The sequence below is a fragment of the Diadema antillarum genome, unplaced genomic scaffold (genome assembly GCF_040938485.1).
Source record: "Diadema antillarum isolate AM-2024a unplaced genomic scaffold, OU_Dant_1.0 seq00000124_RagTag, whole genome shotgun sequence".
NCBI lineage: Eukaryota > Metazoa > Echinodermata > Echinoidea > Diadematoida > Diadematidae > Diadema > Diadema antillarum.
The window spans coordinates 3,315,289-3,339,943 of NW_027271204.1; the positions used below are offsets into that span (position 1 = coordinate 3,315,289).

The following is a 24,655-nucleotide window of genomic DNA, read 5'->3' on the forward strand; positions in this document are numbered from 1 at the left end:
TCTTAGACTTTATTATATAAAATGGTGTTGCTACGGCAGTTACCATTGATTGCAGAGCTCCATAATTCTAACCGTAGAAGTTTTATCAACTGGGCCCATGCAGGTATGTAGTCCTTTAAGACTACTGAGCCCTCTCAAATGAATTATTATGCTTTCTTTGACCAAAACACAGTTTCATTCGATCAGTGTTCTTATTCTATAAAAACACAAAAATAAGATGATAAAACAGTCAATACGATAAGTGATCATAACCGCTCACGAAATGGAAAGTTAGGGATAGAATTAATGACCCTCAAGGCTGACGAATCGTGATGTTTTAAAAGTCGCATCAGGCGTTTGTCTTTTGGTATAAACAGTGGTTACTGTATATCCATACACCTTTTCTCGATTTTTCCCCCTGCATGGTAATCGAGGAATAATGGTTATCACTACTTCTGCATGAAGTAATTGACATGGCTTTGTGAGCCCACTGGTTGCCGTCATATTACCAATATTTCATGAAGTTTAAGTCAATCACTGTAAATAGCCTTACATTTACATCAGTGTATACAGAGAGATGGAAAATCCCCAATCCCTCCCCCCCCCCCCCCCCCCCCTCCCCACCACCACCACCACCTGCCCTGGAACAAGAATAGACGCAGTGGACCTAAAAATGAAAGTGACGTAGCACGAGTGGAGTCGAATGAGAGACGCACATAGTGACATACGACAGCAAACACGGACAGGGGTCGTCTGCCATTTCTGGGACATCGACAGCTTGATGTCGCTATGCAACCAGTCGAAAGGCGCCTTATCTCCTATCACCTTACATCTAATTGGTAAGAACGCGCAAGCTCCCACTTAATTCTAAAACTCCTATGTGCACATTTACTTCAAAGGATATTGGATTCATAGTGCATGTATGATCCCGAAAATCAGAAGCTATGCCGAAAATGTTTGCGAAACCACATTGTAAATGGTGGTGGGCATGGGCATGAGCTCTGCCACCGCACCGGCACACCAAGCCGGTGTGTAGCAGCACCTGTCGCTATACAGCGTTTTTGTAATAGCTCTGTTTATCATGCATATCGCGTATAGAACATAGGAGTGTATTAGAAAGTGATCATTACGACGTAGGATATGCACATCCTTCATAGTCATAGAAGTACAGACATCTACTGTTTGTAGCTGGTAATCGTGGTAATGAAGTATGTTTCAGGATTCATGTTGAATGCTACCAGTTGCCTTGTTCTGCTAGTTCCAGTCCATTTATATCAGAGACTCCAACCCCAGGCACCTTCTGATCTGGAGATTCTCCCACCTGAAGCCCCTTGCAAACGGGAGACTCCAACTTACATTGTGTATGTGCGAAGCGCAAGTGTGAAGTTCCTTACGGCCGGGGTCCAGGGACCGCTTAAGGGCCCTGGAAGCTCTATAGAGTTCTAGAGTAGATGCTCTCTCGTGCTATATCTTTAGTAAGGCTTATTTTTCAACATACGATGATAATGATTAAGAAATCATTTCAAGCGGGAGACACAGACAGAGCCAGGGCGGGAGAAATTGAATCTCAAGCGGGAGAACGGGAGATTTTGCAAAAATGGCCATTCGGCGGGAGATCTCCCGTCGAAAACGGGAGAGTTGGAGTCTCTGCATTATCTAGAACCTATAATGTATGGAGTTCAACTTCATGCAATCTGTCAAACCAAGTAACACTAGTGGGAGGCGAGCCTAACGTTAGATCTATTTCATAACATTCTCCCTTTAAGCACAAATAAGTGTTTTGTTTTGTTTGTTTTGTTTTTATTTTGTTTTTTTGTGGTGGGGATGGGGATAAATGGGAGCCCATAAAATGAATGGAATACTGTGAATGATGGTAATGCAACATGTACTGTGAACCTATAGCCACATATTATGTAGCTAAGCAACTTATATACCTGTGTGCAGTGGCCACCTCCTTTTACATGCAGCAATTAACTGCCAACCAAACAGTGGAGAAATTTTAGCCTATGTACCAAGTTAACCAAACGTCCAATCATGTGACCAGTAGTCTTGTGATAGTCTCTTCTAACTGTTTAAAATATAGGAATTCAAGTAGTGATAGTTCCTATAGGTTTAAGTGTGGCACTTTTGACATTTGTTTTCAGTTGAGATTCAGAAAGTTGACAATACTGATTTAGACATACTTGTCTAATCTCGTTTCCGAGACACCGGCAGACAGAAAGGCAAACAGAAACTGAAGAAACACTTTTTGGTTTCAAACTACAATGTATCATCAACCATGAACTGCCTGATGCATGTTGTTGGGCATCATATACACTGGGAATAATACCTGTGAAAATGCCAGTTTTGTGTAGCCTGTTGTATTAAGTCATTATATTAGTGTAAGGCATAAGCCACCTCTGCAATAGAATCTATTTGTCATTGCAATTTGTCATTGATGAAATTTGTCATCTAAATAACATATTAAAAATATATTCTTTTTAGGAATACACTGCCGTTATAAACTATCAATCACATCTACCGCACAGGTAAGTGTTTCAGCCATAGTCCACAGAATGTTGCAAGTGTTTTTGATAACACCCAGGTCATCATTTTATTCACCATGTCCACATTTGGTCAATGACCCCTTCCCCCTCCCCCCCCCCCAAAAAAAAGAGAGAAAATAATAATAATAATAATAATAATAATAATAATGATAATAATAATAATAGTAATAATAATAATAATAATAATAATGATAATAATAAGGATAATAATAATAAATTATTAAATAATATGTTGATTGTTTGATTTTTATATTTGTGTGCACTTGAAAAGGCTGACTGCTTCCTTGAAAATGCAATTCCCTATCAGTAGATATAATTAGACCTATAGTTTTATCATCCATCAAATGTGTGTTATCTGCTATCTTCACTTTTCTTGATAATTTTCATTTCCCTGAGAGAAATTATCTTACTGTGTATGTCATTCCTCTAACTACTATACTTGGTTTGTAATTCTTCCATTTTATTTCAGACATGGCAGTCAACAGGGACAATCATGGGGTCTGGTAGCTCTAAGACTAAAAGTGGCACCGCCCCAAAGGGCGGGCCCAAGAACAATGTTGTGGTCGCCGAAGTGGTGGTTCCCAACCAGGCGGAGCCAGTCAAGATAACTGGGCAGCTCAGCCAGACTCCGCCCCCTAAAGGCTCAGGCCAAGCGGTCGTCAAGGAGATTGGACCGAACAAATTTAGCCTCCAAATGGGAGATGAGAGCATTGGGGTATGAAGATTTGGATGACTTTGGATGATTTTTATGACTTTGTTTTTACTTTCTGCAGTCTGTCAATCCACTGAAATTCAAACAGGATAATTGAATTTGTAGCATTAGGATTTCAAAATCTACATTTCTTAGTACAGATTTTACATGCAGTTATCAAAGTATACATACATGTATGTGTTTTTTTCTGTTGTTTTACATTTGAAATAACATCAAAAGAGACTCCATGATAGTGCTTGTTTGAAGGATTAGAGGAGAAAAAAAAAATCTATAAATAAATAAAGTGAAGTTTCCTTGTATAGGGAAAGTTATGAAGTTTTTCAATACCAGTGGAATGTAAATGCTAATGTTGACATATATTCCTAGATCCATGTATTAGTGTTGATAATCTACATGCACTGTGTCTAGCAAATTCTTGTTCTTGTAAGTCTCTTGGTCAATTGGACCAAGAATGATGGGAAAATAATTGATGCAATCATATTTTCCCAAGATTCAATTAGTCTTCAAACTTGTGAAAAAAGAAGGAATTGAATGAAGCCAACTAAGGTTTTTATATTTGATATTGTCAGACAGACCAGCCACTGATCTTACACAAAGTTGTCTTGGATATCTAATGCTTTCAGTCTTGGGACATATAGTTCTTTCAAGGATCAACTAAAGACAATTTTGAAGCAATCATCATGTTATTTTACTCCAGTAAATTTCATTTACATCCTTCGTATCTTCAGTGTAAGGTTGTTCATAGGTGGTGTGAAATGTAACATTTATACTTTTAGGTGAAACACATATTGCTTGCATTCAGCAGTAGAAGGAACAAAATGGGCGGATCCAGAAATTCAATATGAGGGTGGGGGGAGCACATGCCCCCCCCCCATTTTTTTCTTTTTATTTCTGTTGTTTTAACAAAAATAAAGGGGACGTGTGCCCGGTGCGCCCCCCTCTGGATCTGCCACTGCAAAACATAGTAGGCACATACATTGTAAAGCAGTTTCTTTGTTATGTCATACAAGATTGAGACATAGTGACCTGTGAGATGGTAATCTGCCTAATAATAAACCGAAATTGCCTTAATTCTGTATTAGCACTTTACATGCACATCAAATGAGGATTTTAATATCCCTGTGATGTTCTGACAGCTACGTATATGTCAAATTTCACTGTCTCTGTTCTGTAGTTATTGGTGGATCTTATATTGCTGACATTGAGTACATGCTTCATATTGGACTTTGCTCATGGCAGTAATTTCCTGAATATGTGTGAACAATGGTCTCAGATTACCTGATTATGCTTGTCACAGTGTACAGCAAAGTCTGTGTTTACTTAGCAAGTGGCTTTTGTGATATCAATTCGCTTCAATACTGGCTGACCAAAATGAATGGATTCAGTTTTGTTGTACCAAACCTAATCCAAGCCATTTTTTTTCAAATAATGTTTAAAAAATTGCTCTTCTGCACAGAAAATTAATGTCAGACACCGTGACAAAATATGTTTATCATGAGTGGGACATTTTATTGTTTATATGGTATAAACCATAATGCACATAATAAGCTGGAGATCTTGAAAGATTCAATCACAATCGATCTTAAATTCATTAGCTGTGTCATGTGATGTGTGTTAAAGGTGCAATAAGAGCAGAGTGTTTCATTAAGCCCCTCCCACCACTGGTATCCATGGCTATTAATCAGTACTGTATACAATGCTTAACTTGATGGCCACGGTCTCACAGACACTTGCCTGATCAACGTTCAACGTTTCACACCATTCTTAGGAATAGATGATGTGCATTATGTCTCCTGTGGAGTCTAGTCGAGATTTCAGCAAGTTTTCGTATTATCGACCGAGAGATTGCATCATTGTAAAGGAATCAGTGTTCATTTTACGAACATTCACTGTACTATTTAAAGAATGTATTATTGACTTGACATGTGAGCATGTACTGTATGCTGTACGTGTAGCCTGTTTGTTCACCTCAGTGGAAGCTTGTAAAACATCAAAATTTCTTCCTTGTCTGTGGCTCGTCTGCTTCACAGACTTTTGAAGCTTCAGGTGATGGTGCTAGTGGAGATTTCTCATCCTACCTCGCCAACGCTGCATCGCTGACCGTCCAGAACATTGAAACTGTTGCTGAGGAGGAGGGAGGTGATTCCAAAATGGCTTCCAAATCCAGTGGCGAGCCACTTGTCATCCAGCTGAAAGATTCAGTATGTCAACTTGATATCCTTATAATGTTTTATTTTGCAGACTTATAGCTGTCAGTTGGTGCAATTGCCAAAGCACTCTTTCCCTAAGTTAAGCTTAATTGCTTGTGAGTTTGTTTTCTCTGTTTATCGATTTATCTACTAGATACCTGTGTGATATACAAATGTAATTATAGGAGCTTAGCTAAGTTGACTCATTCACAGTATAAACAACATCCAAAATATTGCCTCCCTTGTGTAGACACACTGTAAAATTTTCATTTTTCTGCCTAAAAGATATATACCAATTTCTCATTCCATTATTGTGGTCAACAATTGGAAATTCAGCCATTCATTAAATTGTCTTGCAAGTCCCCATAATTGCCAAATATTAAACATAATAATATGGCATATACAGCATCTCTCCTGTAATGGATTAGTATAAAGTCAAGATATGTTGATGCCAAGATGCTCAGTGTTGCAATATGCTATAAAAGTGGACATTTTCAGAGTCTGGAAATTTCCATGCCTTTTAGGCAACATAAAACTAGTGCTAAAATTATAAAAGCACACACAATTTTTGCTTGTTATATGTAGTAGTAGTTCATATTTTGATTCAGTGGAGTTAAAAGCATGCAGAATTCATCTCACCCATCTGGGTGGAGAAAAATTACTCATGTGAAAATGGCCACTTTTACAGTATCTAGTAACCAATAGTTGGAAGCATTTTAAGTGTTACAGTAGTGAGTGCAGTTTTTCAAAGAGCTCTGGAATGAGCTGAAGTATGACAGTGACCCAACCGGTGTATCTCAAAATAATGACATGTATAATAATTACATGTATATTGTTATAGAATAGTATATCATTTACTCATTATTTATCTAGCGATCCATGTCCGACAAGCTTTGCTTTTTAGTGGATCACTATTTTCCATAATCGAATTTATTTTCCGCTCGCCCACGAAGTGTTTATACAGTGTTTTTCCTAAATATTGTACATGTTATATGTTGTTCTATAATTTGTCTCGTATATATATTACATGAACCTTTTGCAAACGTTTGAACAATATTATTTCATCACATGTATACTTTGTACCATGTTTTTTGATTTTCGATGATTGGAAATAAACTATGATTGAATTGAATTGAATTGACCTTCTGGCATTTATGGAATGTGGCTTCAATGCCTTACACCAGATTTCAGCCAATTGATATTATATGCACCATGACCAATAATGCTTGGTGAACAGAAAAATAATCCTATTGTTCACAAACTTGAAAACTTCGTGTTGTTACAGAGTGCAAATGAGAGCCTAATTAATGATTAAATTGTATGTCAGATTACATGTAATCTATCAGTCATATTTTCGATCAGATGGTATCAGTCTGAAGTATTTTGTCCAAAAAAAGGAGAAAGATATATTGGTGACCTTTAACCTCTGACACCTCTGCTGCTGGTCACAGAATGACTGCAACGATGATGTGGAGTGGGAGGAGGTCATACAAGATATTGGAGACCAGCCCAAGAAGAAGAGCAGCCGAGGGATTGACCTGCCGGACAGTGACGCCACATCCGGGGACCGGAAGAGTCGACTGAAGGAGGCACTCCGTAGCAAACATGCCACACTATCCCCCCAGGAGTATGAGCAGATGATTGCTAACCATAGGTGAGATTGGTGATAATATCAGCTGAGAACCAGACGGGTGAAATCGTGTTCTAAGATATTGAGGGTAAATGAAAATGAACAGTAATTTTTCATAAAATAAAAAGTTTATTTTATCAAAAGTGAGTGGATTTATAAGAATTGTTTGAAATATAGGGTAAGATAGAACTCTTTGTGGTTTCGATTTTTAAAATTTTACTGAAAATGAAAATGATTTAAAATTTACACCATAATATAGAGGAGATTGAGCTCTACAGCATGATACCAAAAACTCAATATCCCCCCCCCCCCAAATTGTGATTAACCCTTTCTGGTTCTCAGCCCATGATATTAAAAGTTTTTTTTTTTTTTCAAAAATAGCTCATCTTACAATTCTGTTTCTAAAGCAGTGAGTTCTAAAGAGTCATACTGAAGGGGGTACTCTGTGCGCAGCAAACATAATATTATCGTCGGTCTTATGCCAAAAGGGCCTTAAACCACTTCCACTGTTATGCCAAAAGGTAGATAAACAGATAGATAGAAAGAGAGAGAGAGAGAGATAGATAGATAGATAGATAGATAGATAGATAGATAGATAGAGAGAGAGATAGGTAGATAGATAGATAGATAAATGGATAGATAGATAGATAGATAGATAGATAGATAGATAGATAGATTGATTAGAGCATATGACAAGCATTAAACATTTGGAAAGAGAAATGATTAAAAACCGAAATTCCTGCACACTTTGGCATAACTATTTTTTCCACCCAATGGAACTTTATAAAACATATATTGCCCTGTAATATATGAAATATAATCATCTTCAAATATTGATAGTCTGTCTTGTTTTTCCCCACTCCAGGCAAGAGGTAGACTTGATGAACTTGCTGAGAGAGAAAGAAAAAGAGCGACAGAAATTTTCCCTCGCCTCAAAGGTTGCTGAACGCAAGAAGAGGAGGAAAGCCAAACAGGCCTTTACTGAACAAGATGGCGATGGATTAGGGGGCAGTGTAAGTCTTCTTTGTTTTTTCCTTTAGATGTTAATGTGATAAACAGACTTGCATTCCAGGGGCGGATCCAGGAATTCCGTAAAGAGGGGGCGCGTTTACAAAACTAAAGGGGGTGCACGCACCCCTCCCCCAATTTTTTTCTTTTTATTTCTTTTGTTTCAACAAAAAATAAAGGGGGGGCGTGCGCTGGTTGCGGTCCTCCCTGGATCCGCCACTGCATTCAATCATATGTGTGTTATTGTTAGTGTGTAGATAGAAAATGCTTCTACTCATGTTGCCTTTGCAAGTTTAGTCGAGGTTTTGTAACTGGCCAGCCATGCAGGAATTATTTTTTAGCAAATCATTTATTTTCATCTGTTTTAGTCACAGCAAAATTCACAATTAGTCTAAGGGCAATGAAACTTCAGTGTATTCAGTGTATCTAAAGCAGTCTCTAGTAAAAGCACATTGCATTTAATAATGTAGACAAGCATCTCACAAATTGTCTTCTTTGTAATATTTCTGTAGGCTAGATATTCATGCATTACAAATCAACATTTCTTATAAGTGGATGCATATCTCTTATTGAATGGTTACAGAGATTACAGGATTTCTCAATTGCCACATTCACAGCTTGAGCTAGCAAACACAGCCCGCTACCAGGAGCTGCAGGAGCAGATAGCCCAGCAGCGAGCCAAGATGGAGGCCGCCCAGGAGAGTGTTGGGAGCCAGGGGGACGGGGGTGGTGGCTCCAACGAGTCCGAGAAGATCATGGAGGCTTACAAGAAGCAGATGGCAGTCCTGGAAGAGGAGCTGAGACGGGAGAAGGAACAGAGACAGCAGGACTTACAGAACAGGCTGAGAGCCAAGCAGCGTCATCGGAAGGCCAAGCAGGCTGCTGAGAAGAAACGACAAAGTGAGGTGCGAAACTTACCCTCTACAAGAATTGTCAGAGTACTGGTACTCACAAAATGGTTCAGCTAATGCCATTCATGATCAGCAAGTGCTTCTTCTCTTCATTGATTGTGGCGCCCTTCTCTTAGTTTGCTTTTCCAGTTTCCTTGACAATTTTGTATTTGAATGGCTTATGTCGTCTTCACTCAAAGTGCCAACTGCTGTTAATTTTTGTTTAATAGTGGGAAGATGGCAAAATGTTTCTCAAATTCATCTTTATTCACTTCGTTGTGAACCAAAGTGGAGGAATGATATGGAATTTGACATATTTTTAGAGATGGTACCTAGCAGTGGCGGATCCAGGTGGGGGTGCACCAGGCACGCGCCCCCCTTTATTTTTTGTGGACACAAAAGAAATTTTAAAAAACATTGGGGGTGGGGTGCATGCACCCCCCCTCCCTTTTAATTTTGTAAAGGTGCCCCCTCTTTACGGAATTCCTGGATCCGCCCCTGCCTAGGCACCACAATTGCATCATAATTGTCTTTGTTATTATTATCATAAATAAACATTAATGTGTCAGATAATAAGCAGAAGAGTGCCTAATCATAGAATGTGATCAATATCAGCCCCTGTCTCATACTTTGCTGTAATATAATTAGGCACAATCTTCCTGTCACATACTTGTACATAGATTTGATGCAATTGAATGCTTGAGGTCCAATGGCAATGTAACTTTATCACTGCAGGAAATGGACATTGCTGCCAACACACCCACAGCCGAGCAGGTACAGGCGGACATTGCAGCCAAGGAAGCTGCTTTCCAAAGGGAGGTCGAGAGCAAGAAGAATGAACTTCGGGCAGAGGAGTACCAACGTCTCCTGGCGCAGCACAAGCGTGAGATCGAGGAGCTCTCCGGCAGGCTGAATCTCCAGCACATGCGCCAGCAGCAGAACCTACAAGACAAACTGAATGCTCGACTGAGTCGCAGACAGGCAGAAAACACAGAAAAGGTTTTTAAATGAGATCAGTATTCTTGCATGTGCTCAATTACTGAAAAAAAAAGACAGTAAAGACACATAATCTTTTGGAGTAATATAATGAAAGGCCAGATACTTGTTTGAATAGATTTTACTCCATAACTATCAATTGTGTATTTACCTTAATGAGTAAGAGACTAGTATGAAGAAATGTGCAGTTAACATGTTTACTAGATGTATTTCACAGGACAAAGCAGAATAGGAATAAATATCACATGTCATCACAACATGGTATTTTGAATGTAAATGAGAATGACTGTATATGTGACCCGCTACAACAAAAGGATCCGAAAGTCGGGGGAGGACAATTTTCTGAAAATGGCATGATACTATTTCCGTACTCTTCTTCTTTAATTTCATATACATCACAACTCATAAAAGTACTCGGTTGCAGAGATATTGATGATTTTATCAGAGCATGTCATGTCAAGTGGTTGAGGAAATCAGAGTTTCGAGAAAAACGCCTTCTAAGTTGTCCTTCCGACGCTATCATGATCATGGGGAGGCGAGACAGTTTTCACCGCTTGGCAATAGAAGGCACGCGCCTATAGCGACCTCCACCATGTTCAGTCAATCTTAGCGCCAGCGGTCTACGCACGACCAATCGGTAATCAGGATGCCACGCACTGACCAATAAGATCACTCCCTCATTGCTAGGGGCGGAGTCTAGCTGCCGCGCTAAATCCAAATCTTCGGGTACGTTTCTCTTACATTGAAAGTCGGAAAATCATGGCCCAGAAAAACGCTAATTTCTTGCCTTTCCTTTGATCATTTAGCTTCAAAATTTCGGCAGATGATAGACAAAACATTAGACTACAAATTTATGCCGAAAACAGAAATCCGATTGTTTTGACCAATTTTGATGATGTGACTTCAAACTCGATTTTCTCTTCTCGGCCATCGGTGACTTTAGGATCCTTTTGTTGTAGCGGGTCACATATAGTGTATAAATGATTCAGTAGCAAAGAGGGGTATGAATATTTATAGCCGTCATAAACGCTTTCAGAATATGGCTATTTTGTGTAGCTTTTATGTATGATGTGAATAGCAATAGTTATTCTCTCTTGCCTTTCACAAATGTTGGAAAATAAAGATTTTGGGCCTTTCACCTTGATCTCTCTCAGGAAATGACTGCTGCCGAGCTTCAACGCCTGGAGGCAGAGCTGAGACAGAGACAGCAGCAGTTTGAAGCCGAGATGAAAGAGCGGCGGGGCTCGATGTCAGAGGAGGAATATCGCCGCCTCATCGCCGCACACAAGCAGGAGCTGGCTGAGCTCCAGCACAAGCTGGATGTACAGAGGGACCGGCAGCAGCAACGCCTGCTGGACAAACTGGCCGCCAGACGGGCCAAGAGGGCTGACAGAAAAGAACAGGAGGTCGGTTAATTGTCATTTTATGTTTGTGTGTATTCATTTTTTGTGGGTGTATGCTAAAACTAGTTCACAATACAATCAGGATTGTGTAATCCTCCAACTACAGGAGATTTTTTTGTAGGTAGAACTGTTGAAATGTTGTGTATTTTTGGGTGTTTTGTGTGTATTGAATCTTCTTATTCATCATTCATATCTTCTTTGAAAATCAAAATGGTAATTATTTGCAAGGTAGGCACAATCACAAAGTGGATTGCTTTTCAAGAGTGCCAAGTGAACCTATGAAGCTACATGGGTCAAATTTTGGAGAGGCTTAACCAACTTTGGTATGGCAAAGTTACAACTAAATGCATGGGTTCATAAAAAAGGATCTACCAATGCTGCAATGATATTTGAAATTTCTCATCCATTCCAACTTATTTACAGGCTCTGATAACCAAGATTGAGGCACAGATGCTTACTGTGTCGGACCCTGAGGAACTGGCAGCAGATCCAGCGGTTGCCATGGCGATGGATGCAGATGAGGTCAAAGAGCTCCAGCTGGCCATCAGCAAGAAGCAGATGACCTTTAGCAAGATGCTGCCAGAGATAAGATGTGAGTGGATCCTATCTCTTTGAATGTCATTTGTCTGTCTGTTTGTTTAATTTGTTTGTTTGTGTGCTGTTTTCTGATTTGTTTATGTCTGTTTTCATAATGTATATTTTGTGTGTCTGTTCATATTTGATGGCTCTTGCATGTTGCTTCGGTGCATGCAGTGGTGTTGGAAAGTTCTTATGCTCTAGGTGTGCAATGAATAAGAACTCAACTTTTACAGACAATTCTAGCTGTAGACATGTGGTCACATATTCCTTCTATATGTTCAGCTGTGTAGCAACTCATGACATACACTGTATAATCAGGGAATCATCAGTACATACTCAAATCTGCTTTAATATAGCAGTGTCATAATACATCCTTTGTACAGCTGCATGAATCGTTCCATCTGGAAGTTTTACACCTACTTAAAGTCTCTTCCCTCATGAATAGGCTTATTAAATGTGCACTTTTACATGGAATAAACAATCCAAAATTCAGCAACTTTCATCACTGTATTTGCACCTGTCCATGAAAGGAATAGGCATGCAGATTTAATTCTTGCAGTTTGTGATAATCCATATCATCTTTAACAAAATTTATTCGAAATGTTGACGATCTCTCGTGTGATTGAGCTTCTATGTACTTGGTATAGAAAGAAGAAAAATTCTGTATTTGGACACATTACACAGCCACAAAGTCGAAGGCAGAGGCTCAAAAGTTCATCGACCAGCACCGGCAGGAAATGGAGGAGATGCAGCTACAGCTGGACCTGGAGAAAGCCAGGATGAAGGCTGCCCTCATGGCCAAACTCCAGGCCAGACGGAAGAAGGTGATTCAAATACAACATGTGCAAGGCTTCAGACTCATTCAGTGCTGTACTTTTTAGATGCAATACCCACAAGTTCTTAGTAGACTAAAAGTGTACTGTAAGAGTGGAAATTTTCGAGGTATGGAAATTTTTGTGCATTTGACCCAACCAGAAGGTAACTTCCAAATAAAAGCATGCTAATATTTTTGCATGCCATATTTTCCAGTAATTAATGTCCTGATTCCACAGAATTAAATACATGTGAAATTCATCTTCGCCCGAGTGTGAAAAATTACTCATACAAAAATGTCCACTTTTACAGTGTTTGAATTCTTTGACAGCCGTAGGCAGCCCAGACCATCTTTCTTTTTTTTTTCTTTTTTTTTTTTTTGGGGGGGGGAGGGGGGGGAGGGGAGGGGTCAGGAAAATTCGTTTGAAGGCAGGCATTCAAACAAAAATAAGTCAAATCATGGCTAGCTCAATCGTCATGAACTTTACATAATCAGGATTTCTTTTATTGTTGTGCACACAGATCAACAACAAAAGTTTTGTATGAAGTCATGTAAAGAAAATGTATAGTGTTGAAAAAAAATAATGTTATTTCATGCCACACAGATCAACAACAAAAATTTTATATGAAGTCTTGTAAAGAAAATGTTGTGTTGAAAAAAAAAATAATGTTATTTCATGCCAAAAAGACAGATAAGGCGAGTAGCCTTTCTCAGTCACACAGCAAAGATGATTGTGTTAAGGTGCCTCCTGAACAATGTTTAGAACTGTTGAATCTGTAAATTCCTCTGATGGATACCATCGCCTTTTTACATGTATGTGTATAATTAGTATAATTCATGACCATTCATTGTCCAGCACGGAGACAGCCATATCGAGGAGGATGAACCAGCGATGTCTGCTGAGGAGATCAAGCAGCTGCAAATTATTACTGACGAGAAGGAGGCGGACTTCAAGCGGCAGCAGAAGTCGGCCAAGAAGGAGATGTCCCAGGCGGACTACCAGAAGTTCCTGGACGACCACAAGAGAAACATGCAGGGTCTAAACCGAAGACTAGAGCTGGAGCGGATGAGGATGGAGCAGGAGTTAAAGAACAAGATGGCCGCGAGGCGATTCAGGAGGCCTGACTCTGCTGCATCAGTCAAGGTAAGATTCCTCAGCATTCGCATTTAGTTATGTTCCCTGTGAAATAAAAGACCTTGGCCCTGTTGCATCAAAAGATGCAATCAAACATAAGCCAGAAAATCAAACATAACTCATCAGGTATCAACCAATCAGAATCCATTATTCAGAGACTTGTGTTTGATTTTCTGTTTTATATTTGATCTGGACTTTAATGCAACAGGGCCCGGGTAGCATGTGGATACTATGCAATGGGAAGGTCGGTTTAAGTCAGATATATTCAAGTTGGAATCTTTAAAGAATTGTGAACAGCTTTATCAATGATCATTATGTAAGTATACACACAGTCGAAGAGTCTCATCTGGATCCAGACTTTACCGATGAGTGTCCTCTTCAATGCACATATTCACTAAAGGGGAATTCTACAGACCTATGCTAGTCCTGGTTTTCAAATGTGCTCCAGTGGGCAGCAAATGCAGATCAATTAAATCTGGCCGACTTTCTAACCTCATACTACATGGCTACCAGTTTCTTGTTTCTGTCTAATTTTCAACATACAGTGGCACAACTGCTTGACTAAACTGAACTTTAGAAAAGTCAGATTGAATGAGGACAAGTTCACCAAAAACTACCCTCTGTTTTCTTCTTGATCTACACAAGTCTGTACTCTACAACTGAACTCCAAGTGCAATGAAAATCACTGTATCAAGTTCAAATCTCACTGCATATTCTCTCTGTTATTTTCTACCTTTGCTTATTCTGCCTTTACCCGTTGTATATTGTATATACTCAAATCCAAACATACTGGGATTGCATCATGAGTACTGAGACAGAATCTGTTGCTAAACGAACAATGATAATCTTCAAGGAAGTTGAGTCCAAACCAAATTTATCTTGTCAGCACATATAATCACACATTAGAATGAAGATATCTTAGCTCTTATTTTTTTCTCTTTTTTTTGTTTTTTGTTTTTTGTTTTTTGGACATTGTACAGAGTCAGCGTGCAGCAGATATGCAGCAGGTTGAGAATGACATAGAACAAAAGAGGGCAGTGTTTGCCGCCACCGTGGAAGCCCGGAAGTCGGAGATGTCCAAGGAGGAGTACGAGCGACTTCTCGCACAGCACCGCCAGGAGATGGAGGATCTCCAGAAGAGACTGGACAGGGCCAGGGCCAGACAGGATGCCCACTTTCAGGACAAGCTGGACGCCCGCAGGAGGCGGAGGAAGATGTGGGAGAGCGAGGAGGAGGAGAGGAGGAGGCTGATGGCGATGATGGTGAGTGCATCCATGAGAGCTGTGTGACTGCATGCCATGATTGCATGCTGTGAATGCACATCATGATTGCAGGCAGTGACTGCAGGCTATGATTGCTATCATCGCTGCTTGCTAGCTATGAGGACATTGTGTTCTGTGGTTGCATGCCATGAATTTGTGCCATGATTGAATGCTATGATTGCATCATAATATGTGATCATGCTATGATTGCATAATGATATGTGATCATGCTATGATAGCATAATAATATGTGATCATGCTATGATTGCCTATTGTGACTGCATGTTACGATTGCATACAATCATTGCAGGTTGTGATTTTCAGAAATAATTGGATGTTCTGACAGCATGATATCATTGAATGCCATGATGGTATGCTTTAATTGCCTCCTGAGATTGCATTTTACGATAACAGGTTTGACTGCCCATAATGCTGTAATTGTATGTTACAAATTATTGTTATGTTTGTATGCAGTGACTCATGTAAAATCATAGTTGAAGCATATTATCATTGCATGTTATGACTGCACGGTATCAAGAATATATCATTGAATATCTGATGAACTGATCACTTTATCTTTTGAGAGAACACATGTAAAATGAGAAGAATGAAAAAGAGAACACAAACAACAACTTCATGTATGGTGTCTGTATGTTTTTGTAAACATATTTATTTCATGAACAAAACATTAATGTTATTGATAGACAAATTAATGTAATGTTTGATGTTTGTCTTTACTTAATTTTTTATACCTGTAACTGATATGAGGATGCTCAAACTGTCTGCCAAGCCCTGTGCAAGCATAATTTGAAAGCAAGTCAATTTTTATCACAGTTGGCCATTATTTCCTTGCGATTTTGTTCGTTTTCTTGTTCTCAGAATGCTAAAGACCAGCCACTGTCTAGAGAAGAGTTCAACAACATCTTGGAGGATGTCCTGACTTTTGACGAGGAGGTTCTTACCGACATCCAGGATAAGAAGAAGAAAGTGTCTGCCAAGGAGTACCAGAAAATGCTGGACGACCACAAAAAGAACATGGATGCCCTGGAACAGAATCTGCTTGACAAGGTAATTTGTCTGTCAAAATTTCAACTAGCTGATACCGTACACACCATGTACTTAACAAGGGGTTTTATTTTTTAATGAATTTTTGGAGCCAGATGCAGAGACTACAACTCTCCCGTTTTCGACGGGAGATCTCCCGCCGAAAACCCATTTTTGCAAAATCTCCCATTCTCCCGCTTGAGATTTAATTTCTCCCGCCCTGGCTCTGTGTCTCCCGTTGGAAATGATTTCTTACTTATTGCTATCGTATGTTGAAAAAATAAGCCTTAGATAGCACCAGAGAGCATCTAGAACCCTAGGAACTTCGCGCTTCGCACACATGAACTTGGAGTCTCCCGTTTGCTAGGGGTTTCGGGCGGGAGAATCTCCAGATCAGAAGGTGCTTGGGGTTGGAGTCTCTGCAGATGCTATATAGGAATTTAACAGCACGAGAAATTATTTAGTCTGATCTTGACATGAATGCCACATTTATGAGTATGTACTGGTACGCAGTACATAGTATACAAATATCGACTGCTGCAGAGGGAGATGGTAAAACTATTTGCACCGAGGTGATGTCTCAACAGTGCTATGTCCCGAGACGAAGTAGAGGGACATGGCACTGTTGAGACATCACCGAGGTCAAATAGTTTTACCATGGCCCGAAAGAAAGCAGTCGATATTTGTTTTATATCCCTCTCGAGCATTTTACTAGAGTAATGACGGTTCCCTTTTGGAAAAGTGTGCAGGTTTCGTGAACGATAAATCTAACGTTAGGCTGTAGCAGTGCAGCAGCAGTGCGTGCAGCGCGTAGCGAACGACACCGCTGCGCTGTTGTTGATTCCTACACACGAGCTACACTACAGCGTGCAAAACTCCGAAAGATCGAGGTCCAGGACTACGTTAGAAGTAGGCCTAAAGCGGCTTCGTTACCCAGATCATCTTCAAAATCGGTTTTAGTTTATTCCTAATTCGTACCTGATATGGTGTCCTCCTGCGATCATTCTTCCCTTACTGGAAGCAGTCACTTTGTCAATTGAGCTGAATGCATTGATCACGTATCACACGTCCACACGTTACACACCGACCGGCCACGCCATCGCACCACACAGATTTCTGTAATGCTGTCGCACATCACACCGCGCGCTCTCTTAGCGCTAGCTAGCTACATGCCACAGGACTGTCGCTCAAAAGTATCGCTACTACGCGCACTGCGTACATTCTTAAGTGAGAAATGTAGATATCGATCACACGATCACGATGGGTGCAAATCGTGGATTCCCAAAAGTACTATATCACGCTGGCTAGTAACCAATTGCACCGCATCCAGCTGCTCGTAGCTAGCTAGTAAAACTACACCATGTTCGTGCTCTGTACAATCCTATGGCAAGAAGCTTTACATGAGGGATATAATACATAGTACATGAACAAGGTGTGTGATGATACAATTCAGTAGGCCAACTGTGTTAATGGAGAGGGACACTTCCCTGTCTATATCAACAGGTAAGTTTTCTTGCATTGCTTAGTTTTCATTTACATGAATTCATTCTTACTTTTAGGAAATTTATATTATCAAAATTGATCCCATCATTGCCAGAAATACTTCTGAAATGTCTGCTGTACTCCACAAGAGCTGCCAAGTCTTCCTGATTCTGCAAGAGTCTCCCTGAAAATGTCAAAATCTGTTCATGTCTGAATAAGAGAATGTTAAAATCTCCCCGATTTGGGAATTATTTTCACCCATTGAAATGCATGTAACATACAGATATCTCCCTGATTGCTGTGTGGAATCTCCGTGATTTGGATGTGGGAATGTTATGAGACCTGCTCCATGATTGGGAATTTAACTACCACGTACTGGTACTAGTGAAATGTCTGAAAATTCTGATTCACTAGATATTGGAATGACTAAGAATATGGTGTATACAGTACTTAATCCATAAATATATACGCCTTTTTTCATGTATGCATATATTTGTACATAAATTACATTCCTTTGTGTGTTGCTTATACCTTTGTGTATGGTCACACTTCTTCAGGGGAAGGGACGGAATGAAGAGATCACCGACCTTGAGGAGGAGATCAGGGTCCGGGAGGCTGCCTTCCAAGCCAATGTGGAGGCCAAGAAGTCGGGAATGTCCAAGGAGGAATACGAGCGCCTCCTGAAGCAGCACCAGCAGGAGATGGAGGACCTGAGGAAGCGGCTAGACAGGTCAAAGGTCAGGCAGGAGGCACACCTGCGAGACAAGCTGGAAGCCCGGAGGAGGCGGCGGAGGATGATGGAGAATGAGGAGGAGGAGAGGAGGAGACTGATGCAGAAGTTGGTAAGAGTTTTTCCTCCTTGAGTCTGCCACTTTATGCTATCAAAACTTGAATGTCCCTTGAATGCTGAATTGTGACTGGTCCAGAGCAAAGTTATCTTTTGTTCGACATCGACATTTTGCATGAAGTCACAAAATTAATGTTTGAAAAAGCAAAGACATCCATTACTCTCAACCAATTAAAATCCTGTATTTCATGTTTTATGTTGAAAGACGTCTTTAATAACTCTCAACCAACTTCAATCCATCATATTGTTTTTCATAGTTAACTACTGATGAAGAAGAAATTTCAGAAAATCTGTTCATATATTCTTATTAAGATTCATCTTTCCTTTCAACCTATCCAAATCTTTCACAGTTTTGACTTAATATGAATTTTGAGTTGTGAGGAGTCTTCATAGCCAGTCTTTCTCGTTTTATTTAGAGTAAAAACATTTTGAGATTATCGAGTGAAGCTTCACATCTGTCAGAGTTTCCATTTGAAAAAAAAAAACAAGAATAGTATGTTATTCATAGTTGTATGAAAAAAATATATAGACCTAACTTGATGAGTCAGAACTGCATGCAGCTGTTTTAAGCTTCAACAAGCAAATTGTTTTTGTGCCATCACATCCAGGACAAGGACACTGAGCTTAATGAGGAAGAATTTGACGACCTCGAGGATGACCTCAAGGCCTACGGTGTGGCAGTGGCGGCGAGCATTGATGGCCGTAGAGCTCAGCTGGGTGAGGCAGAGTATGAGAGGCTGATGACTGAACACAGGAAGAACATGGCAACCATGAATGAGCTTCTAGAGGACCAGGTACAAGTGATTCCACACTCACCATCACGATACTTACGTCCTTCAAGGATAAGGAAGCCACATAGCTTTCTCAGAACTTATTCTCAAAAAAGGTTACTCTGACAGAATAACTTAATGATGAGGGGGAAAAGAGATGTGACACATTTTCTCTTCCATATTTTTTCTATTTGTTTGTTTGTTTGTTTGTTTGTTTGTTTGTTTGTTTGTTTGTTTTATTGTTCTACTTCTTGTACATGGTTAGTTGGCTTGTCTTTCTTGTTATGTCTTAAGAGTAGCCCTAGACATCAAAGCCTGTCTGAAGTTATCATTTCAGTTATTCATTTTGTCACTCTAAAATTTGCATATGTTTTGGCATATTTGTCAGAAATTGGTATGCTTTGCAAGCTAACCTGTTCCATTTTGATGGAGTGTATCATAATGATCAGCCGGTATATTGAATAACTGTTTTACATTCTCTCTGGTACATATGACCCAGGTTATGATAGAAATACATGTAATAATTAAGTATGACTGCATCAGAAGAATTAACAATATCCCCACTTTCATTAAAGCAGCTAACTCTACCGATCGATTGAAAAAAACTCCCGAAACTATATCTCTTCCCCAAAATAGTTCTATATGTAGTTATCTTTGTGTATCCCCTTTATCCTATTTAATCATCATTGTTGTTTTTTTATCATTCTGTGTAAATGCTGTGCTATACTTTATATTATTTATATTTATCATTTGTTATTTATATTATTATTATTATTACTACTATTACTATTATCATTATTGTTATTGTTATTATCATTATTATTATTGTGGTTGTTGTTATTGTTATTGTTGTTATTATTATCGTCATCATTATTTAGAGTTTTCCTCTAAGTGAGCTGTAGGATGATGAAAAAAAGTCTTTTGGAGATGAAATAAAAATCACTTCTCACCAGATCAACCTGCAAAAGCCTTTTGTTTCTGACACGACTGTGCTTTTCTCTTCAGTTTGACAGAATGACAGCACGACGCACAAACCGGCGTGAAATGAGGGGTAATCCCACAACAAACATGGTCAAAGTCGTCGATGACAGTGATGAGGAAACAGGGAGTGAAGAGGAGGATGTGAGTACCATGGTAACAAGATGCCATGGTCCTGTGAAAGAGGACGTGGCACCCAATCAGGAGATTCAAGATTCAGACCATAGACTCATGCTAATACCACAATGTAGTCAGATATTACAATGTAATTATTAAATGCATTGATGGAACTTGTCTTGCAAAAGGAGGTCGTAGTCTTTGATGCCTTGCTGTGATCGAAGATGATTATGTTAATGGTTGAAAAGATAGAGAATGAGAGTACAATGTATGTCCATTAAATTTTGAAAGTAAAGAAATATTATTATGGCTCTTGATCTATTAATATATCTGCTACATAGGCTGCAAATGTGTCTGCAATAATGCTATTTTTTTTTAAAAGGACCAAAAAAAGTCTTGTATCTCCATATTTGTGTAAGTCAGTGCATAACTTCATACTACTGTGGTTTGCTCTGTTTTCTTTTTACATTATTTTTCCACTGTTTCTGTCATGTATTGATTGTCTGTTCACAGGTGTCAGATCTCCAAGGGTTGAACAGTGAGTACCAGTCCACCCAGTTTGCTTCCACCACCCTCTGGACCACACCCACCCAGTCCAACGATGTGGTCATTGTGCCCCTTCGGGAGGAGTACCCTGTCAAACGCAAGAGGGAGCTCTACACTGACCCAGCCATTTTCAGACAGATCGATGCTCATGCCATTCGGGTAAAGAGATTTTACAATTCGGAATATTGAGAAAATGCCTGTTCAGTTGGGGGGGGGGGGGGTGTGTGGAGTTTGCCCAAGGACATCTTCAAGAATTTGGTTGTCCTGCTTACTTTAATTCAAAACTTAATTAAAGTTGTATCAGTCACACAATTTTGCCAACTCAAACAAGATAAATATAATTTGGAATGTGGTTTATTTATTGTTACAGCTAACATGTGTTGCAAATCTGAATATAGTGCAAAAGACAGTATTCACTCATGTTTACTGCACTACCGTTCCAGTATACAATCTATTGATCTTTTTTTCTTCTTTTTTTGTGGATGGTCAGGATAGTTATATGTTAACATGAAGGTTTAGTGCACTCCCGTTATAATGAACACGGTTATAATGAAATTCCAGTTCGAACAAAGTGAAAAATTCAGACCGCAAACTTATCCGCTCTTTGTTCTTTATTGTTCACCAGTACTTGTTCAGTTATAATGGAATTTTGATATAACTATTAAAGAAAACTGTTGGTCCCGAGGACTTTGTTATAACAGGAGTCCTCTGTACATTGAAGAGATTCAAATCTTGAGTCCTTTTTTTAACCCTGTTTGTTTGACACCTTTAGCTCGCACAGACGGTCAGCCTGGTAACCCAGCCCACTTTCTCTGCTCTGGTCAATGAACTGACCGAGTTTGGCACCACCGAGCTGCAAAAGGTACGGCTGATATTCCGCTGGCTCACCGCGCAGAACTGCGACGAGATGGACCTGAATGATGTCATCGATGACACGCCCCTTGGAGTCCTGAAGGGACTGTATCACAAGAAGATCACCTTCTCGACTCTCTTCATGAGGATGTGCAGGTATGGTTGAGAAATGAAACGACGTCTTCCCAATAGAATTGACTCAAAAGCTAGCATAATTGTATCTTTTATGAAGGCGCTTAGACCATTCAACTTCAATTTATTATACAAACCTCCATCTACTGTAAAACAAGGAATGTTCACATGCATTTTAATTTGGCCCCAATTCTTGAAAATTACATGCCACGAAAATATTGTGTTTTACAGTAGTATTTGTAATGACTTTGTAATGTTATTATAGTTCAGCTCACTATCTGTGATGAAGAATAAAGAGACAAGTACTCCTCAGAGTTAGCTGGTATATTGAGGAAATAAAGCATGTTGCTTGGAGAGTAAGATTGTCAATTCAGGAAAGGCCAGAGCTTACATTATCATAGTTGTCTGAATTATAATTTGTGTGGTGTCAATAAAGTATCCAAAAATGTCACATTCTGTGAAAAAAAAATGATGCATGATGTGGTGGTAAAAACAGCAAAGAAAAAAATCAATATCCGCAAGAGCCTTCAGTTTTGTTCCACTTGTGTACAGACCAAACAAAGAGATGTGTAAGCAATTAAGGAACTGTCTTTGCATTTGTGGTGTAATGGGCAGGTGGGCTCTTTTTTCCCCTTGTACAGGTTCATTGGGATCCAGTGTGTTGAGATTGTTGGCATTGCAAAGGTCAAGGGGTACCGTGCTGGTCAGTCCATCACACCAAAGGAGATGGAATTCCACCACACCTGGAATGCCGTCCGCATTGATGGATTCTGGCACTTCGTTGACTGCAACTGGGGCGTGTCCCATATCGCTGGGTCAGTGACCTACGACCCTTTCCGTTTTGAGTACGATGAGCATTACTTCCTGGCTGACCCAGATGTCATCATCTACAGTCACTTCCCCAACGACCCAGCGTGGCAACTTCTGAAGGATGCGCTCACCTTGGAGCAGTTCAACAACCAGGTCCTTCTGAAACCAGACTTCTTCAAGTTTGGCTTTGGCCTCATGAACCAGAAGACTGCAGTAATTGATGTCCTCCATGGTAGTCTGAGTATCAATGTGCAGTGTCCGCAGGGATTCCTTCTGTCGTGCCGACTTTCCAGGATGGAAGATGACCGGGATGTCACCCGAAACGGCATACCCTTTGACCTCTACGAGTTCATCCATCAAATTAGCGACACTGCCATGGACTGTTTCATACGATTTCCGGAGACGGGCAACTTCAATCTGACGATCTATGCCAAGCGGCAGTACCTGGATGGTGAGCTAAACCTTGAAAGTCACACAGAGATATGTCGCTACCTCGTCCGTTGCCACGCCCCAAGCAATGACACCCAGCCCCTACCTTACTCTCCAGCGGACCACTGGGGTCCCATTGGCACCATGAACGCTGGACTGGTTCCAATCACGCATCGCTCCAGCGTGGCCATATCTGATGATGGGAGCGACTTCAATATCCGCTTCAAGCGACAGCAACAGCTGCGCTTCTCACACCACCTGACCTGTCATGGGATAGACGACAGACGGCTGCTTCCCTACGCCATCGGCCGCAATGTTGAGGATGAGCTGGTCTTCACCGTCACCCCGCCCCATCCAGGTCGCTATGCCCTCAATATCAATGTCCACTACCCAGGCTTGCCTAAACCGGCTCACCTCTGCAGCTACCTTTTGGTGGCCGCCAGGGTTCGACAGAATCTGCAGCCAATGCCCCTGCTGAACAACGAGGCATGGGGCCCCACCCAAGCCTTCAGCTCTCTGGGCCTGTCCACATTCACGCACCCCGATCCATTTTTCGTAACCAGCGACGTGGACACAGAGATCACAGTAGGCACGCGAGACCGCATCTTCATGCAGCACATGCTGTACCACAAGGGAGAGGATGCCACCCAGTTTGCCCGCCCCCAGTTTGGAGATGGCTTTGTGACCTTTGTCCTCCAGCTTCCATACCCTGGCTACTTCCACCTTAAGCTTGTTGGGAAGGACACTCAAGATCCGTCCATTCCAAGCACAGTTCTCTTCAATTATCTTATAAGAAGAGATTAGCTCAAGCTCAAGATTGTATCATTAGTTTACATGCTAATATGCAATATTTTCTTTTTTTCCTTTCTTTTTTGAGGCTCATTCTTATTCAAATGATAGGTGAAGACTCTGGAGAATTCCCAGTGCACCAATATTCAATAATGTTCAAAGATTAAATTGACATATAGCAACTTTACTATTACATAAAGATTGGCTGTTTCTTTATGAATACAATTATTTTCTTATGTCTTTCATCACTAAACTAACAGCTGATGTTTTCAAATCTTATGATCTATCAAGACTAAACTTTGTTATGAATGTTGGCAGAGCAAAATGTTCATGTATTGAAACTGAAATGAGTTATTCACCTTGATAATGCATGCATGGCATAACATATTTTCCTTTCCGTTTAGATATATTATTGCTACTTTTTGTTTTGACATTGTTTTGCATCAGTAAAAATATCTGATTTTTGTATTGTATGATATGTGTTTAACTGCCAAAGTTTATGAAAAGAAAAAAGAATTGAAGCATCTTTTATCCTTGATCTTTACAGTGATGTCCACCTTGATTGAATATGTCTTTCAAAATCAGAAACAACAAACCTTGACGAAATGAATTTGTTAAAATATTATGTTTCCAGTCAGTAGTTTTGCAAGTGAGACTTATCTAAAAATTGGCACATCATTGTAAATGTTTTTGTGATAAGTGACGGAATAATTGTC

General features: G+C 40.0%; 1 protein-coding gene across 1 annotated transcript; it reads left to right on the forward strand.

Annotated features, from left to right (window-relative positions):
- The first annotated feature begins 3,018 nt into the window (after nt 1-3,018).
- LOC139727300 (uncharacterized) lies at nt 3,019-24,199 on the forward strand. The gene is made up of 18 exons (XM_071638254.1): nt 3,019-3,240; nt 5,268-5,438; nt 6,878-7,080; nt 7,922-8,069; nt 8,682-9,002; nt 9,690-9,953; nt 11,105-11,356; nt 11,777-11,945; nt 12,617-12,756; nt 13,603-13,890; nt 14,862-15,143; nt 16,023-16,211; nt 18,227-18,511; nt 19,125-19,310; nt 20,292-20,408; nt 20,895-21,086; nt 21,700-21,935; nt 22,553-24,199. Exons 1-18 carry the CDS (start codon nt 3,019-3,021, stop codon nt 23,952-23,954), a joined length of 5,067 nt encoding a protein of 1,688 aa, XP_071494355.1. The 3' UTR covers nt 23,955-24,199.
- The last annotated feature ends 456 nt before the right edge of the window (nt 24,200-24,655 follow it).

Coding starts and splice junctions, on each gene's coding strand:
- LOC139727300 (XM_071638254.1), top strand. CDS start 3,019: ATGGGGTCTGGTAGCTCTAAGACTAAAAGTGGCACCGCCCCAAAGGGC. Junction 11,946..12,616: donor GATGCTGCCAGAGATAAGAT/GTGAGTGGATCC, acceptor CACATTACACAG/CCACAAAGTCGAAGGCAGAG. Junction 13,891..14,861: donor ACTCTGCTGCATCAGTCAAG/GTAAGATTCCTC, acceptor GACATTGTACAG/AGTCAGCGTGCAGCAGATAT.